The 16562-nt window shown below is 29.2% G+C and overlaps 3 protein-coding genes across 5 annotated transcripts; 1 reads left to right on the top strand and 2 right to left on the bottom strand.

Moving 5' to 3' along the window:
• Nucleotides 1-182: 182 nt before the first annotated feature.
• Nucleotides 183-1515, top strand: Jra (Jun-related antigen). Its single transcript, XM_070637436.1, has 3 exons — nucleotides 183-532; nucleotides 654-966; nucleotides 1034-1515. The coding sequence occupies exons 1-3, from the start codon at nucleotides 263-265 to the stop codon at nucleotides 1189-1191; spliced, it is 741 nt and encodes a 246-aa protein (XP_070493537.1). The 5' UTR covers nucleotides 183-262; the 3' UTR covers nucleotides 1192-1515.
• LOC139088279 (4'-phosphopantetheine phosphatase) lies at nucleotides 1482-3552 on the bottom strand. Its single transcript, XM_070637435.1, has 8 exons — nucleotides 3414-3552; nucleotides 3159-3352; nucleotides 2888-3074; nucleotides 2593-2816; nucleotides 2385-2512; nucleotides 2042-2325; nucleotides 1854-1980; nucleotides 1482-1642 (listed from the first exon to the last, which is right to left on the bottom strand). The coding sequence occupies exons 2-8, from the start codon at nucleotides 3229-3231 to the stop codon at nucleotides 1571-1573; spliced, it is 1095 nt and encodes a 364-aa protein (XP_070493536.1). The 5' UTR covers nucleotides 3232-3352; nucleotides 3414-3552; the 3' UTR covers nucleotides 1482-1570.
• A 207-nt stretch (nucleotides 3553-3759) lies between these two features.
• tacc (transforming acidic coiled-coil protein) lies at nucleotides 3760-8693 on the bottom strand. 3 transcript variants are annotated; one of them, XM_070637327.1, is made up of 10 exons: nucleotides 8522-8693; nucleotides 7918-7987; nucleotides 7623-7862; nucleotides 5909-7516; nucleotides 5037-5412; nucleotides 4871-4969; nucleotides 4773-4808; nucleotides 4540-4701; nucleotides 4327-4476; nucleotides 3760-4115 (listed from the first exon to the last, which is right to left on the bottom strand). In XM_070637327.1, exons 1-10 carry the CDS (start codon nucleotides 8552-8554, stop codon nucleotides 3920-3922), a joined length of 2970 nt encoding a protein of 989 aa, XP_070493428.1. In that variant the 5' UTR covers nucleotides 8555-8693; the 3' UTR covers nucleotides 3760-3919. The 3 variants fall into 3 exon arrangements, with proteins under 3 accessions (XP_070493428.1, XP_070493429.1, XP_070493430.1); XM_070637328.1 differs by having other exon boundaries at nucleotides 5909-7474; XM_070637329.1 differs by lacking the exon at nucleotides 8522-8693 and adding an exon at nucleotides 8264-8400.
• Nucleotides 8694-16562: the final 7869 nt, after the last annotated feature.

The raw sequence follows: 16562 nt of genomic DNA, 5'->3' as shown, positions 1-16562 counted from the left end.
TCTTTTTTCAATCCTTTATAGATATTTTCAATAGAGCTTTTATCATATTTAGCCGTTAATTTTAACGACATCTTTTGAATTTGAATTTTAAATCAAAAAAAGCTTTCGATGTTCGAAAACAATTTCGAATGATATTTAGAAAGCTTACAGTCTTATATATCTGCGGATGAATCATCAATTCAGAAATAGTATTTTTTTAAATTTTTACAGATAGACACGGATTTTAAAGTGCTTAAATTATAATAAAATAAAATTAATAAAAATGAGGAGTTATAATAATAATCCGAATAATAGTAACAATAAAGATAATAAGCCTAACGAACAGAAATCTAGTGAACCAATAATGAAGAGACCATTGACACTCGATTTAAATAAAAAAATTAATTCTAATGCTCTCCTCTTGTCAACACCCGATGTGGAAAAAATGATCATAAAAAGTCCCGAACTTGAAAATTTCATTCTGGATACACACACTCTACAAACTCCATCATCGATGCAAACTCCTTCTCAAGACGTCTTTCAGCCTTCAAAAGTAAGTACAAAGACAAAAATAATAATAGAAAGGAAGTGGTTTTTATAATACATAGATATGCTTCTGAATAATTTAGATAGGAATAGTAGCCAAAAAATATTAAATAATATTACATTTGTAGATTACTACTGAGCAAGAAGACTACGCAAAAGGATTTGAAGACGCGCTTAATAAATTAAAAACTCGCGAGACAGGAAATCAAGTAAAATCAGCAATACAAAACGCTCCAAGCATGAGCGGTGGTGGAATTAATTACTCAGAATCAGATAATTCAAATATGCTCCTTCAACAGATTAAAGAGGAGCCCGAGCCTGCAAGTCCTGCACATCAAAATATTAATCCAATAGACATGGAATCACAAGAAAAGATTAAGCTTGAGCGTAAGAGACAAAGAAATCGCGTAGCAGCATCAAAATGCAGAAAACGAAAACTAGGTAATTTGCTAATGTGTGTTAAATTACGGAACTGCAATTTTAACATTTTGTCTTATAATTCTTACAGAGAGAATATCCAAATTGGAGGATCGTGTTAAAATCTTAAAAGTTGAGAACGGTGAACTCGGATCAGTGTTATTAAATTTAAAGCAACATGTGTTTGACCTTAAAAAGCAAGTAATTGACCATCATGATAGTGGATGTCACATTTCGATTAAAAATTGAGAAGCTTCAATCGCAAAAACTGCTTGTTGCCATAATTTTTTTCCCGATGACTCACATCCCTCTCTCACATTGAGCGATGACGTCATAAAACTTGTTTTTCTACACTCATCTGTGCGATTGAAATATTTTTACAAAAAATATTTTTAAGTGGAAAATGAATCAAGGTAAAAAGATAAAACAAAACAAAAGAATGGAAAAATAGAAAGCAATTTTGGATATGTATTTTTTTTAAATATATTATTTAAGAATTTAATTCGCAATTGTTGATTGTATTTAATAGTAAAATCATATTTTAAGAAAATAAAAGTCAAATATTTAAAATTATTTTACTTCTTCCAATGAGAAATCATATAAGAAACAAATTAAGAAAAATTATTAATTATTTATAACATTCAAATTTACATATTGCATCAAAAATTTTACCACCTAGGCCTTCAGCTAAGAATTTGTTCTGCAATAATAAAATATATTTTCTTTTTTACTAAAGAATCCTGGTATTTGGTCATTTCTTTTTAATGAACATGATTGTCAAAAAATTTGAGCTTTTTTAACGGTTTTCAAAATTTTAAATTTTATGATTTGCAAAAATAATTTTTAAAAATATCAAAAACGTTAAAAATATCCTAAATTTTTTGAACATGGACGTTATTTTCTTAACTCACCTTGATTACAGCTAATTTCAGGCTTTGACATTTGAATTTTGCATTGAAATTTGAATGAATACTTCGTCCTACTCCTTCAATCACAATTAAATCGACTTCCATGCTTATCATCAAATCAACTAGTTTCCTAGAGTAAACAAAATGAGTTATTAATCCTTATTATTTCTAAAATTAATTGTGTTCATTACTCATCAATCTCCAAAAAGTTGAGACAACAGCCTTTTTGTCCATTCTCACATAGGATTAGGTTTTTATTTTCGTAGCTATTTTTAATAAGGTCACAAAATTTTCCAGCCGTTTCAATTACATTGATCAGCTCATTTATTGTAATATCGTTAAGACTTGGCCCAGAATTTGCACATAACAAAACTTTAATGTCAAACTTTAGAAACTCAACAATCAAAGGAAGTACTCCTAAACATAAATCAATTCCACAGTTATCCGCAAAGAATGTAATACATTTTATCTTTCCCTAAAAAATTTATCTTATCATGAATAATTCTTTATTGGATGTTATTAATGTACGAATACCTGCAATAAGACATCCATAAAACTATCAAAATTATCCACCAACCATGGACGTTGCTGAACTTTGAGCATAGCATCGTCAAAATTGAAGTTTTTGTTCTCTTTAAGAATTTGTTGCACAGCCGTTGCTCCTATACATTGTATGATAATGTAAACATTATTATTCATGATAGTCATGTGGTTAAATAAGATTATAAAAACGAGATAATACCAGAATCAAATATGTTGGCTGATAACAATCCATAAAATAGTGTCTCGAATCTACTATAAGTATTGTCTATCGTCGCTACCTCTTGTAATCTGTTTTCCAACAATGATAAAGCTTTTGTGTTTTCTTCCAGCTTATGATATCGCCAAATGTCTCCAAATTCATACTTTTGTAATAATTCTTCATTCAGTTGTAAAAGATGACGTATGCTAAGGAATTTAGTCGGACTAAAGTGGAAAAAATGATAACATTATTTTTCTTCCTATTTATCTTAAAAAGATATACTTTGACACCTAACTCTTCCATTAGTACTTTTACTTTCACTTGATATTCAGTCTGATATTTGACAATCTTATCTTCTTTCGTCTCATGATGGTTGTTATCCTTATTGTCGTCATTGTCATCCTCATTACTTCTTATTTGCTTTACAAAATTATCAATTAAGATCAGAATTTGTTTACTCCAAAAACTTTTTGCTTTTTCATCTTTAACGACGCATAAATTTGGACGTAACAATTATTATCAACTTTCTATTGGTTAAAAGTATGTTCTAACGACTTCTATTTTACCTTTGTTCAAGTCAGATTCAAAATTGGCAGCATATTCTTCAATATTTACAAATTTAGATATTTTCGCGTACATAATTCTTTCTTTTAAAGTCTTCACTCAAAAATATAGCTCACAAATTTTGGTATTTTAGATAGATAAACAGTCAATTAGGGGGAACAGCATTCAATTGAATAGTATGTAAGCGGAACTAGGTCTGAAAAATTGAATTGATTTCAGAAGTTTTTTTACTCACAAAAATATTTTTCAATATTTACCTCTTAAGTAGCAAGTTGATCGATATTCTTCAAATGCAATCCGTTAATTATAATGAAAAGTTTTTAATTAAATAATTTAGTCAACAGAAAATGCTTTAATTAACTTGTAAAATAATATAGAAAGATAAAATGGTTTGTTGTAAAAGGCGCGACTTTTTCAGAAAGGGGTCGTTCACTTATTAAGATCGATGATTAGGGGTGAGCGGCCCCAAATGTATTCAGTTTAAAAAACGTTTATAACCGATTTCTGAAATTCAAAATTTGTCAATTCAACAATTTTTGTATTGACCGAAGTATGCCGATTTAGATGAGCAGAAAAAATCCAATAAGAAACATTTGTATGCGGTGATTTTATGTATTACTATTAGAGTTTTATTAATTAATCAGTATAGATCAGAGCTTTATGCCAAAAGCAAAAGGAAAATTAATATAATAATGTTGTAACATTGCAAGGACTTATAGTTAACGACTAAATTAAAGAATACATAATTGAGTTAATTAAAAAATTAAACGGCGTGAGAATTTCCATGATTTCCAATGAGTTCATCACATATTTTAACCAGTTCCTCATTCTCTTTTGATTTCTGAATAAGCTGTTCGTTTATTGATGCACGAGAAATTTCTTCCTTCTTAAGCTGTGCTTTTAATTTTGTCACTTCTGCCTGATGATTTCGAAGCATTTCCGCAAGTTTGTTGTTTGCACTAAAATAGAAACATAAATGTGTGTTGTAAGAAATTGGCTCGACAATGTAGTGTTTTTCCACAGACTACTTTTTAAAAAAATCAATTTTCTACGTCACAAAAATCAACAAAAAAATTCCTTCGATTTGCCATAAAAAGTTTTACGAGCTTATGCTTGATAATTTAAATTTTTTACTATTCAATGGTCGTGCAAGAAGTCATGTATACATACATTTCCAATTGTGCCATAGCGTGTGTCTTCATTTTATCGTATCTGGCCTCCTGCATTTTTAAGTTATCCATAAGTGATTTACGGTCTTGTAAAGTACTCTCCTCTCGTTCCTTGAGATCTAATGCTAGCTGTTTAGTTCTCTCATATTTCCTAATTATGAAATAAGTACATTAATAGTCATAAACGAGCATAAGTGGACTTAATTATACTTACGCGTGTAAGTCTGAAAATGTTGATTCCAAAGACGTTAAATGTTGGGCATTCATCTCACTATCGTTCTTTAAGTCGGCGCACTTTTTCTCGTAGCTTTGTACTAATTGTTCTTTCTCTGCAATTAATTCTGCTATCGCCTTCTCATACTCTTTTACAACATTGCTGAAATTGTGATAAATTAAGAGTGTCGTTAGCATGTGTGAATTATTCGTCATAAATTCAATTGACGTTACCTCATTTTGGATATCTGTTTATCTTTTTCAGAGATCCTAAAAAGGAAATAATAATGAATATGATAGTTTGACATTTTAATAAACGAGAAAGCAATTACCTTTTAAGTAATACTTCTTCTCTTTGTTCTGCCTCCATTCTCATTTTGTTTTCCAATTCCATAAGTTTATTATTCTGGTTTTCGTGATGATCAATAGAACTAAAGGGTTTAAATTCGTCAAGCATTAATGCACAAATTGAGAAATTAAACAAATTTTCAAAGTTACCTATGTTTAATTTCTTCACAATCGAGATTATCAATCTGTTTTTCGTTTTCGGAAGCAATATCCTTCATAATTTCCACACTCATATCTTTAGTATCTAAAGGAATTAATTGTGGAAATTCATCGGCTACAGACGAAAATGAATTTTCAGCACTTTTAGTCTCTTGCAATTGTAACTCAGTTGTTGAATCTTTTGGTACAGTCTCACTAACTAATTCGTCCTCTTCTGCTAGCTTTTCAAAATTCGTTGTTGCTTGCGGTATTGGCTTAGCCAATAATGGGTCAAATTTTAATAAAACAGAATCTCTCCCGAAATTTTGATCCGATGAATTTGATCCAAATTTCTGGAGAAAATCGAAATCGGAGTCACCAAAGTTATCTGTAAAATAAATAAATAGAATTAGTAAGCACCACATGAGTCATGTTTGGGATGAAAATGAATGAAAATCAAAATGAAAACATAGGAAAAATTATGTTTTCATTAGATATGGTAGAAAAATCAATTTTCTGATACCTAAACATTGTTAAAATAATGCAAAAACTTTAAACTAATATTTACTTGTACAAATTCGTCAATTTCAGATCGTCACTTAGCTTAATACGTCACTTTTCAATTTTTCTTATTTCTTGTACTAATTATTTTCTTACATTCTTAGTACTTATCATATTTTTGTATATATTTTGTACTAAGTCTGTTAAAGAAACACCCACTTTATTTGTATTGTACAATTTATAAATTTGTGTGGGTGTCATATCAATGATTACACAATTTATAAGTGTATTAGTGCTATTGTTTTGGTTCATTTTATAGCACTTTTTTGAATTTTAAAAATCCGTTAAATATTGCTAGAATTTTTTAGCACAAAAATACTTACATGAGACAGCACTCGTAAATTCTTCGTTGCCAAAATTTTGATTTTGGTTTCTTTCTGTGGATTTTCTTGATACTGGCATGGTTGGCATTTTAAACTGAATATCTAAATTAGGTCGAAGAGACTCGGTGAAATTTTTGTTGTCGTTAGTGCATTTAATTCCTTCAAATGTGTTATTCAAAGTGACAGTTTCATTCTGGATGTTTGGTCTTGCTAAGCTCATATCAAAATTAAGCATATCCTGTGTAACGTTAATATTTGATTTGCATTCATTGATGTTATGCGTCCTATTAACCCTTAAATCATCAATATTTGAAAATGTTGGTGAATCAACAGGTTTTGTCTGATTGAATGTTGAATGCATCATATTAGCATCGGAATGCCTCGATGTATCAAATGTACTGTTAATATGCGATTCTTCAATAATCTGTGTTAATTGTGGATTTTCCATGCCAATACTTCTTGCATCAGCAAATTCTACATGATCACTGGATTTATTAAACGTTGATGAAAATTGAGATTCGTGTTGCTCTAAATCATATAAAGGCATTGTTGTATGCATGGAATAAGAAGTATTTTGAGCAGCATGCTCAGTCTCTTCAAATGTTGCATTCATTGGAAGTTCTTTAAGTTTCATTTCATCAAAAGTATCATTAATCTTCGTGTTTTCAGTTGTTTTGGAGTTTTCTGTGGCTATTTTCTGGGTATTTTGATCTTGATCAGGCGATATTTCAAAATCATTTAAAACTTGTGTGATATTTCCAGATGCATTGTTTGGAGAGTCATAAACAACATTTGTGCTATCTAACTGAGGCATATCTTCTGCATCTTCAAATTCAGCATTTTCTTCAGAAATCACATCCTCATTTATTTTTTCTTCACATACTTCTTTCTCAGCAATTGGCATATTTTGTTCCTTTTCATCAGATCTTTCGTTTTCATCCTTAATTACATTAACTTCCTTTTCTACTTGCATAATTGGCATTTTATGATCATTTACAATTATTTCTTCATTTTTCTCAATTGGCTCGGATTCTTGAATAACAATTTTATGTTCAACGGATTCGATTTGTTCCTTAATAATTTCTGCTGGTTCTATTTGATCTTTAACAAATTCAACAGGTTTTACTTGTTCCTTAATATTTTCAACAACATTTGTTTTTTCATTAACGATATCAACAGGTTCTGGTTGTTCCTTAATAATTTCAACAGGATGTGTTTGTTCCTCAATAATTTCAACAGGTTGAGCTTGTTCCTTAATTATTTCAACAGAATCAGTTCGTGTCTTAATAATTTCAATAGAATCAGTCTGTTCCTTAACAATTTCAACAGGTTCTGATAATTCCTTAACAGCAATAATCTCATCTTCCTTAATAGCTTCTACAGTATTATTTGTTATGGCAATGGCATTATCTTCAGGACTTTTAAGGTCAGACTGATTATTTTCAAGAATAAGAGTTTCGTCATGCTTTTCATTGAGATTTTCCATTGATCTAGTTTGATCAGCAATGCGATTGCTCATATCATTAAACGATAGAAACTGCTCTTCATCATCTGATGTTGTCTCGTCTGTTTTAGGAGAAATATGGAAGAATTTGGTTATGGCATTTTCTAATGAATTAAATGATTGTATGAATTTAATAAAAGCGAGTGATGATAGAAGGAGATCATTAATAAAAGGATCATCTATGGATTGAATAGGATTAAACATTCATACCTGTTTTAATTTTTAAATTATTAAATCCATTAGCTAGGAAGCTAAGACCAGAAGAAGATTCATTAAACGGAATATTTTCTTGACATGAAATGGATTCGTTATTTCCTGTAGTTATGTTGAAAGATACATCCTTAAAAGAACTTTTCTTGGAATTTTTATTATTAGGTGTTGAAGCATCTAATTGGAATTTTGTTGATGTATCACTTGCAATTTCCAATAATGATCTTGGATTATGATTTTCTAGAAAATAATTAAAGTTATTAATAAACACAATGCCTTATAATAAAATAATTACCTTTTAAATTTCCTGCTGATAAATTCTCCATGTCGGTTTTTGAAGGAAGTAGTAATTGTCCAGTTGAAACCTATTATATTGACGAAAGACAAAATACAGCATTATAAAGGAAGATAATATGAGTGATGTTTATAGGAGAGAAAATCGTGAGTAAACAAATGGTCAATGAATAGCAAGGAAGTATAAATAGAATCCGCGAAAATGTGTAAAAATCTTGGCATGAACTATACAAAAGATCCCTTCACACAATTATGTGAATTATTAAATATTTGCATCAGATCCAATATATTTTCATTGAAAATCTCATTGAGATGAAAAATGTAGATTGCACATCTAATTACTGTACCTATCAATCAAGTATACCCTAATAAAACGTAAATTATAGCATTAAAGATTTTCTTCTTATTTATTCGCGACGAGATTAAAAATAAACTACATACAGATGAATTCACTTATTTTTAATTTAAAGTTTTAGAAGAAAATAATTTATGCGTGTATCTTTCACTTTACTAGTTTCATCTCTCGTTTCTCACTACGATGCTTTATTTATAGTAATATTAATGCATAATAAGAGAAAAATCAAACGCAAATTTCAAATACTAACATTTTCATTTTTATCCCTTAGTACGTTCTCCATTTATGCTGAATTTATAATTAATGAAAGTTTATACTCTGTCCACTGTGTTCTGATACTTTTTTACATTAATTAGTACGTAATTTAATTAAAATTTCTCTTAAAAGATTTTCTTTGTAAATATGACGGTTACCGATTTGAAAAGCAACTGACTTTCAGGGCACTTTTTACTTCGATCCAAGTATGCAATGCGAATCGCAATTATTTTCAAATCTGAAAAATCTTTAAAATACCTGCCAATGTTCTTGTGTATTGCTCAATTCTGAAATTAAATTAGATAATAACCCAAATATACAAATAAGTATGTTTTATAATTAGATCCGCACATTAAAACTTTTTAAATGCTTTAATACGATTCTTTTGTCACTTATACTTCATTTTTAGGTCAGTTTTACAACTGTTGTAAGGTTTTTTACGTACGTAAAACTTAAGCAAATTTAAGTGAAGCTACGCGACAAAAAATGACAGACCGACAAACTTAGAATAATAATCAATTCTTGTTAAGAAAATTAGCTGAAAATAGAAGTTTTGTGAGGTCAATTACTTTTGCTATTCAATAAGTATTTTAAAGAAGAGGCTGGTGTGAAACTGTAAAAATTGGTCCGAAAATAAACATAACTATACAGTGCAAAGTCTTGTAAGAATAATATGCTCAAGAATTTTAAAAACTCAGTTATTGCACCTTTTGTTACATACACCGTGTGCCTTGTAGAGACAGATGAAAGAGGCATTTAATTATGACATTTATCCCGAGCAATACAAAATTTGCCATAAAAATGCGTCGAAATCTGATGTCATATTGTAATCAAATTATTTCGCGTTTTGCTGAATACACGAGTTTACACTACAACTTACACGACAGTGACTTAGCAAATACGTTATGCTGTTCGGGTATCATCTTTAACTTACGGGTGATCTTTAATTTGCATAAAATTTATCAGACTCCAAACAATTATGCAAATCAAGAGTCCGTTTATTGTGACAGATGATGCCAATAAAATCATCATTTATTTGACAAATATCATTACGGAATGACCAATTTGAGTTGAAAATATTAATTTTTGAGCCAGACAATCCAAGAAATGAAATTGCACATCATCCATCAATTATCATTTCCATATGTTTGATGAAGATATGCCTCGTATTAGAAAAATTATTTTAACAAGAGTTAAAGAACTGAATAAGCAAGCAAGCAAAAGTATGATGGAAATGATGATCTGTTATGAAAGTTTAAACTGTTTTAAGCTAAATTTTTTTGACAACTGAAAGGTTACATCTGCTTACTTATGAAGGAAGGAGAAAAACATACATATTTTTGATATGTCTAATTTCCATTCAAAATTGCACTGCCATTAAAAGTGCTAATATGTTTCAAAGAGTAAAGAGAAGTAGACCCCAAAAAAGACCTTCTTAAAAATGCCAAAAACATCTTATAATTATAGATTGATTACGATAAACTCAGTGACTTGCTCGAGTATGCAGAGCCAATGTGCATTTTAATTGAAATTTAAATTATGCTATCGGATCGATTCAGTGGCAATTTAATGAATTATTCACTTCCGTTCTTTATAATTGGATCGGCAAGATGTGTTTGAAACAATTCCTTCGAAAATATTCTTAAATGCTAATGATTATAAATGAAGAAGAGAACTGTGTGGTTGTTGTTGCTGTTACATATTTTTGAAAAATTTCTGACAGTATCAATACAGTTTTGCATATACGTAAAGTGCTCAACTATCAAACGGAAGCAACCGAAGAAGAAAAAAACCTGCTTGCAATAATTGTTATAAATTATACAATTTAAAAATTCCTTATTTTTTTTCGGAATATCCAAAAATATTTATTCCCTAATGTGCATTAATTTTTATTATTTATTCTTTGTTTTATCTTCAATGAATTCTTTATTATTATAAAAATCGATAAATTAATCGTTCAACGATAGGATTTTTATCTGAAAATATTTTTTTGATATATTTGCCGTATACCTCATTCATATCATAACATGCATGCAAATTTAAATCACGAAACTTACAGAGAGTAACGTTTGCATGTACATGTATGTATGTCGGATATTAGAATGTTTATAAAAAAATATTTTAAATTATTGAAAATGCAAGATTCTTCCGAAACTTTTAAAGAACAAAAAATGCTGTGATGGTGAGACAGACATGAAGAGAAACAATCTTTAAATCTTTCAATACATAATCGATTAAAAATGGCGACCTTCAGATTATTTTAAAATCAATTCTCATCTCTTCTTTCTGTTCAATATTGACTGCATTCAAATGAAAAGGAAGTATATTTTTAAAGGTAAATTGAATAATTTCCTAAATTCTAGGAAGCATTTTAAGAAGATCTAATGCAAAAACAAAGAAATTGATGTAAAAAATTGCAAAAACTAATCAAGAAAATTAAATCTTGAAAGGGAAGTAGAAGTAGACGTCGGAAAGAAAAATTTAAAACTTCCGCTTATTTTCATCTTGTACCAAAAATATTCTATGAGATGCAATAGTTCAGAAAGCAAGCATTCATTTTTAAAAAGAAATTTAATTCTCAGGCTTTGGAAATTGAGAAATGGAATTTTTGTTGGAATTGCATTCAGCACTTGATTTGTTCGGAATTATATTGACAGAATTTCTATTAGTGTCGATCAACATCCCTAGACAGCATGAAATTGATTTGAAATTATTAATAAAATAGCAAATTCTAGGGTAAAAATCAAAACAAATCCTAAATTGCCAAAGTCTGTTCTCTTCTAAATTAATCTTTTCACGTCCCTCCTTCTTATTCACTATCTCTTTCCAAACATTTCTATTTCATTTTTACAACTTAGTAAGAGATAGACATATGTCTGATTTTTTATTCTCGCTCTCTTTCTCTTTCTAAATTGAGCTTTCAGTTTTCTCACATTGCTCACTGAAAATTATTCACATTTCTGTTTGTTCTCGCTTGACTGTTTTTCCCTTTTTTCATAAAAAAGCTATTTACGACAATACTTTACTATGAATTTCATTAGTGTAATCTTTAAATGTCTATGAAACATCGCTTTTATATGCAATCGCTTTTGAAACAAAATTCTTTTCTTAGTATTTGATATTCCATTAATTTATTGATAGTTACCCCCTCCTCGCTTATTTTTTAAAAGGAATATTCTAGATATCCATATTTCATTGAGTGATTGAAATTCAAATTAATGAAATAAATTTTAGATTTCATAAATTTTAAAATAAATTCACAATTTTCTCACTTCCAATTTTGTGTTGATTTTGTTTTCAAAAAGAACATCAACAATCTTACTCAGAAATTTTTTACTGATCGATAAGTGAAATTTCAATAAGAATGATTCGAAAGTAAGGATTTTCCATTGATTGCAAATTTGATTGTTTTTGCCTAGTGACTGCCGATTGGTTCTTAGTCTACTGACGCCTCGTCGCCGCGATAGCAACATTTAAATATTTGCAGATCGGAATTGGTTCTTATGTACATTCTTGGCTAGAATATTTTTGTATTTTAAGGAATAATCTGTCAATTTTTGTATATCTTGCACAAGAATTATATTCCAAAAATACAATAACTTTCTTAATGGCAAAATTAAAAATTCAATCCATCAATTTTTGCAAGAAATATTCAAACTTTAATTTATCTTTATTTATGAAAAAGGAAACCATAAAAAAATGTTATAATGCAGTCAATGGAAAAAAGGGAAATGACTTCTATCCGAAAAACTTTGGATTTTTAACTACTTCTGAAATGATTGCTGAAAGAAATTAAAAATTTAAAAAATCCTCAGAAATTCTTCAAATTTCACACAATTAAAAAATTGAGTGAATTCTTGGTTAAAATATTTAAATTGCATTTCTTATATTCATTTGAAAAAGTCTTGATAGAAAACGATTGATTGCTTATCTTGCTCATAAGGGTAGAGTTTTTATGGGTAACTTAATTTCCCCTTATAGACCCCAAGTAGGCAAGAATACATTATAACTAGTTGATGGCAAGTTAATATCCAGTTGATGACTAGCATACATTTGTCTACTTGGGGGTGTTCATGAGTTTACTCAATCAATACAATCGAACATAATCGATTTTGTTAGGATACTCATGAGTATTCTTATTGTCAGTTCGGGTACTGAGGTCATAGTAGATTTGTATTTTATATGGAAAAATCGACTCGAAATCAACTTAATTCATAATCAAGAAATTCCTTTGAAAACTTACCATTTGGTTGAAATTTTTTCATTTTTAAATAGGAATATCAAGAGGAGGTATGCAATTAACAAGATCAGGAAAACACCTTCTAATTCACTACATAAGAGTTGGATGTTGAATAAAAAAATGTTATTCACAAAGTCATGCATTTAATAAACTTGATTAACACATGAAAAAATATTTGACCTTTTGCATATATGTGCATATGATGCTGATAATCCTCATCTCATGCATTCCATTCCATTATTATTCATTCACCTAAGTTACTTAATTTAAATATATTGTTTCAAGCTTCATTCAATTTAAATATTTAAAATAAGAAAAAAAAAAAATGAAAAGATTCACACACCTGACACGAGTTTCAGCAAAGAGCAAAAGAAACAAATAAAAATAAAGAGAAAAATAATTAAAAAAATGCAGCTACCATAATCTCGTGAAAAAAATCAATTAAAAGGTTTTCGGTTTTTAAAATTCGACATACTCTTTAAATTGCTTTTTTCGATTTCTTAATCTTGCTTTGGAATTTAAAATTCCTAATAGAATAAGAGAGACACATACTCCTTAAGTTGAAATTCGTATTATCGTAATATGGTGAAAACGAATGAATTTTACATTAGACATTTCGGTGTCGCTCTAAAATGCAGCTACTGTAATTCTTTATAAAGAATGAATAAAAAGGAAAAATACGAGTGGGATTTGTGAATTGATAAAGATTCTTCGTTTCTTTTTCCTTTAAAGAAACAGACGTTAATTTGCGCTAACAAAAAGGTGAAAAAGTATCGGCCAACATATCAAGCGACAAATGTGAATCACATTTGCGTTATATATATTTATATTTTCTCTCCTTTTACTCTTTTATTCAGATGTGGAGTCATTGAAGACTTAAAGACAAAAAAAATATGCATTTTAATGGATGCTCTTTTTAATGTATTGCTGGCTTTGTTCACTTCATATCTGAACAAGTGACACAACTTATATTTAATGAAAAAATATATACATATGCCTGAAAATTGGACTGACTCTGAAATGGAGAATAAAAATAAGAGAATTTAATTAATTCATAAAAATTGAAGAAGTTTCTGTTCTGTTCTGTTTCCATAGGATCATTTAAGCACATTATTCTCATTCTGTAGTAGCACTCCATAGTAGGAATGAAGGGTCTGATGAATTTTTATTTAAAAATCAATAAATCTTGGATGCTCTGAAACTTCATTGTATCCTTTTAATCTCTTGACTGCCTTCTTTAAACTAATGACTTAATCGATAGTAAAAATATCACACCATTGAAAATGTTGTATGATAATATCGTGAATTTTCTGGAAACTCTGAAATAAAGATCCTTGGATAAAATATCCTGATTCAACTAACACACTGACTGAAACTCTATAAATAAAACTTTAATATACAAACTTATCAAATCTGCTAATTCTATGCCAAATATTGTTGATTTAACAATTTATTACAAAATAAACCACTGGTCTGGTATGGTCTTAGTATGTCCAAACCAAGAGATAAATTGGCAGTTGTGAATAAGTTTCTTTCCTATTCAAATTGAAGAAAAATCTGCAAATATCGAAGAAATTAAGATTTCCATGATTTTTCGTCAATATACATGCTCTTAAGATTTGGTTGGAATTCACACTAAAATCCTGCCGAGACGAGAAAGTGGCGTGAGTCGAAATGGCTCGGTCGCGTAATGATTGCTTTTGTTGGAAAATAAATTTTCACACACCTACCCGGTAATCATGGACTCGAGACCTGGCATGCGAATTTTTTTCTTTTGTCTTTTTTGGAATCATGAAGAACTCAATCGCGATTCACATCCTTCTTTTGCAGGCTGCAGATTGTAACATCGTCAAAAGTGTATTTTAGATTTCACTATAAATTGTTGGTCTAGATTTAAGTGATGTGGTTTGATGAATCCTTTAGCTTTAAATTATTGTCATATATGAATCGTCCTAATTCAAATGTGGACTTTTTAGATCTCAGCAGTTAAAGGATCTAAACAGCATTGTTTACAACCAGACGAAATGAATAGTCCCATAAAGTTTAGTAGAATAGTTTACCAAATTTCATGAAAAATGAATAATTTTTATTATACCTTTAAATCAATTATGCCATAATCATTACTGGCAAAATGTTTATATACCTTAAAAAATCATAAAACAAGTAAGCAAGCCAAAATAAGAAGAACACAAAATATGTTTAAGAAAAAATTTTTATTTCAAAATTTTAATAGTTGAAAAAAATTAATTTTTTTTCTACAAGCATTTTCATAAATAAAATTTACAAATTGATGGTAAAAATTACTTTGATAATTTAATAAATTCTAAGAAATTTCAGAGACTAGAATTAAAGGAATGTCTTAATTGCTTTTTACAAACATGTTCTTTTGTGCTAAATAGTTGTTACAGAATTAGTCGGAACAAATTTTTGGAAGCTATCGTTAAACTTTGCGCAAAATAGTGGATGCTTAACACGGATCGATTTTCATCATCATGGTTCTATTCATATTTTATTTATTCTTTTATATAGTTTCAATTAAATTTATATGATGACAATTGTTTTATCGCTCGAAAAGACGAGATTTTGCATGAGGAAATAAAGCAGTTCCTTCGACTTTTTATTTATTTATTTATTTTTCATTATATAATATTTTTTTATTTAACGCAATGCATTTCTTAATATCACAGAATCAAAAGATTCACTTTATATTGAAATCAAAAGTACACATTCAGATAAGAAATCAAAAATAATAATAATTATTATAATAGTCTGTTGCACTATGTATTTTTCATTAATCATATTCATCATTCTATATATTTTGTTTCTATTTAGATTTTTAAACAATTCTAGATAGTCTTTAAATGAAACTAAGATCAGTAGGAATTTAAACTAAGGACAAATCACAACTTGATAGAGTAGATACTTTTACTGCTCAAAACTCATGGTAAAACAAGTACTTTATCTTTTCAATATTGCAGATTCTTACAGAAACTAATAATAAAAAAATTCAGCTACAAAATGTCGGAGTTAATTCACACTGTATCGAACTACAATCTCAAATGAGTCGAAATAACCCTCTTTTATTTATGTACATGCTCTCATTTTTAGGGCATCTTCTTTAAATGTATACAGAAGGGACAGCTCATTGCACAAAATAATGTCATGCGCGATAAAGATTAATTTTGCAGCATCATCGCCATTATTAGACTTTGAGATGGAAGTTTTGAAATGTATTTTCTTAATTTTGTGATGGATTGGGAATGAATCCCAAGAGGCCTACTTGATATAAAGTTTAGTTATTAACTAGATCTAAGGTCGATTAATGAAATTTTCTCCAGAACGTTTCGTATATATCGATTGAAGAACTAGTTATTAATCAGACATTATGTCATGTTGGCCAAACGTCGTCTTTTAATTAAATATCAGCTAGTGTGGTCCAAAATGAAAACCAGGACTGATTACCCGAGTGAATAAAAATATAACATAACTAGTTACATACTAATTAATGCCCTGATGATGCCTAGTCCTAATGATTTTGGTCCACTTGGATTAATGTGATTCAAAACGGTAAATTTGCTTTGAAGACACTGAACTAGACTTGCTGGTTTCCATCAGATTTTCCATCATAAGTGGACAAAAATACTTTATAACTAGCTAAAGGTTTAGACACCTTAGTAGTACGCCTAGACCGAAAATGCATAAGACATACGGTTCAAGACATTTTCAAGATGACACTCAGGCTGCTCACCAATGTACTAGTCATTGACAAAGTTCTAACGTCCGTTCAGTCACCAAT

Source organism: Chironomus tepperi, unplaced genomic scaffold, assembly GCF_022539635.2.
Source record: "Chironomus tepperi strain 1889 unplaced genomic scaffold, CSIRO-AGI_Ctep_v1 contig_161, whole genome shotgun sequence".
NCBI lineage: Eukaryota > Metazoa > Arthropoda > Insecta > Diptera > Chironomidae > Chironomus > Chironomus tepperi.
Note: the sequence above shows the minus strand (reverse complement) of the source record. Positions and strands in the feature narration are given on the sequence as shown.

Excerpts from the sequence above, each read along its gene's own strand:
- LOC139088279 (XM_070637435.1), bottom strand. The coding sequence starts at position 3,231 with ATGTACGCGAAAATATCTAAATTTGTAAATATTGAAGAATATGCTGCC. Across the intron at positions 3,075-3,158 it reads TGAATCTGACTTGAACAAAG|ATGAAAAAGCAAAAAGTTTT; the intron begins GTAAAATAGAAG and ends GCGTCGTTAAAG. Across the intron at positions 1,981-2,041 it reads AACTTTTTGGAGATTGATGA|GAAACTAGTTGATTTGATGA; the intron begins GTAATGAACACA and ends TGTTTACTCTAG.
- tacc (XM_070637327.1), bottom strand. The coding sequence starts at position 8,554 with ATGGAGAACGTACTAAGGGATAAAAATGAAAAT. Across the intron at positions 4,702-4,772 it reads AAACAGATATCCAAAATGAG|CAATGTTGTAAAAGAGTATG; the intron begins GTAACGTCAATT and ends TCACAATTTCAG. Across the intron at positions 4,477-4,539 it reads ACATTTTCAGACTTACACGC|GAAATATGAGAGAACTAAAC; the intron begins GTAAGTATAATT and ends TTTCATAATTAG.
- Jra (XM_070637436.1), top strand. The coding sequence starts at position 263 with ATGAGGAGTTATAATAATAATCCGAATAATAGTAACAATAAAGATAAT. Across the intron at positions 533-653 it reads ACGTCTTTCAGCCTTCAAAA|ATTACTACTGAGCAAGAAGA; the intron begins GTAAGTACAAAG and ends TTACATTTGTAG. Across the intron at positions 967-1,033 it reads ATGCAGAAAACGAAAACTAG|AGAGAATATCCAAATTGGAG; the intron begins GTAATTTGCTAA and ends TAATTCTTACAG.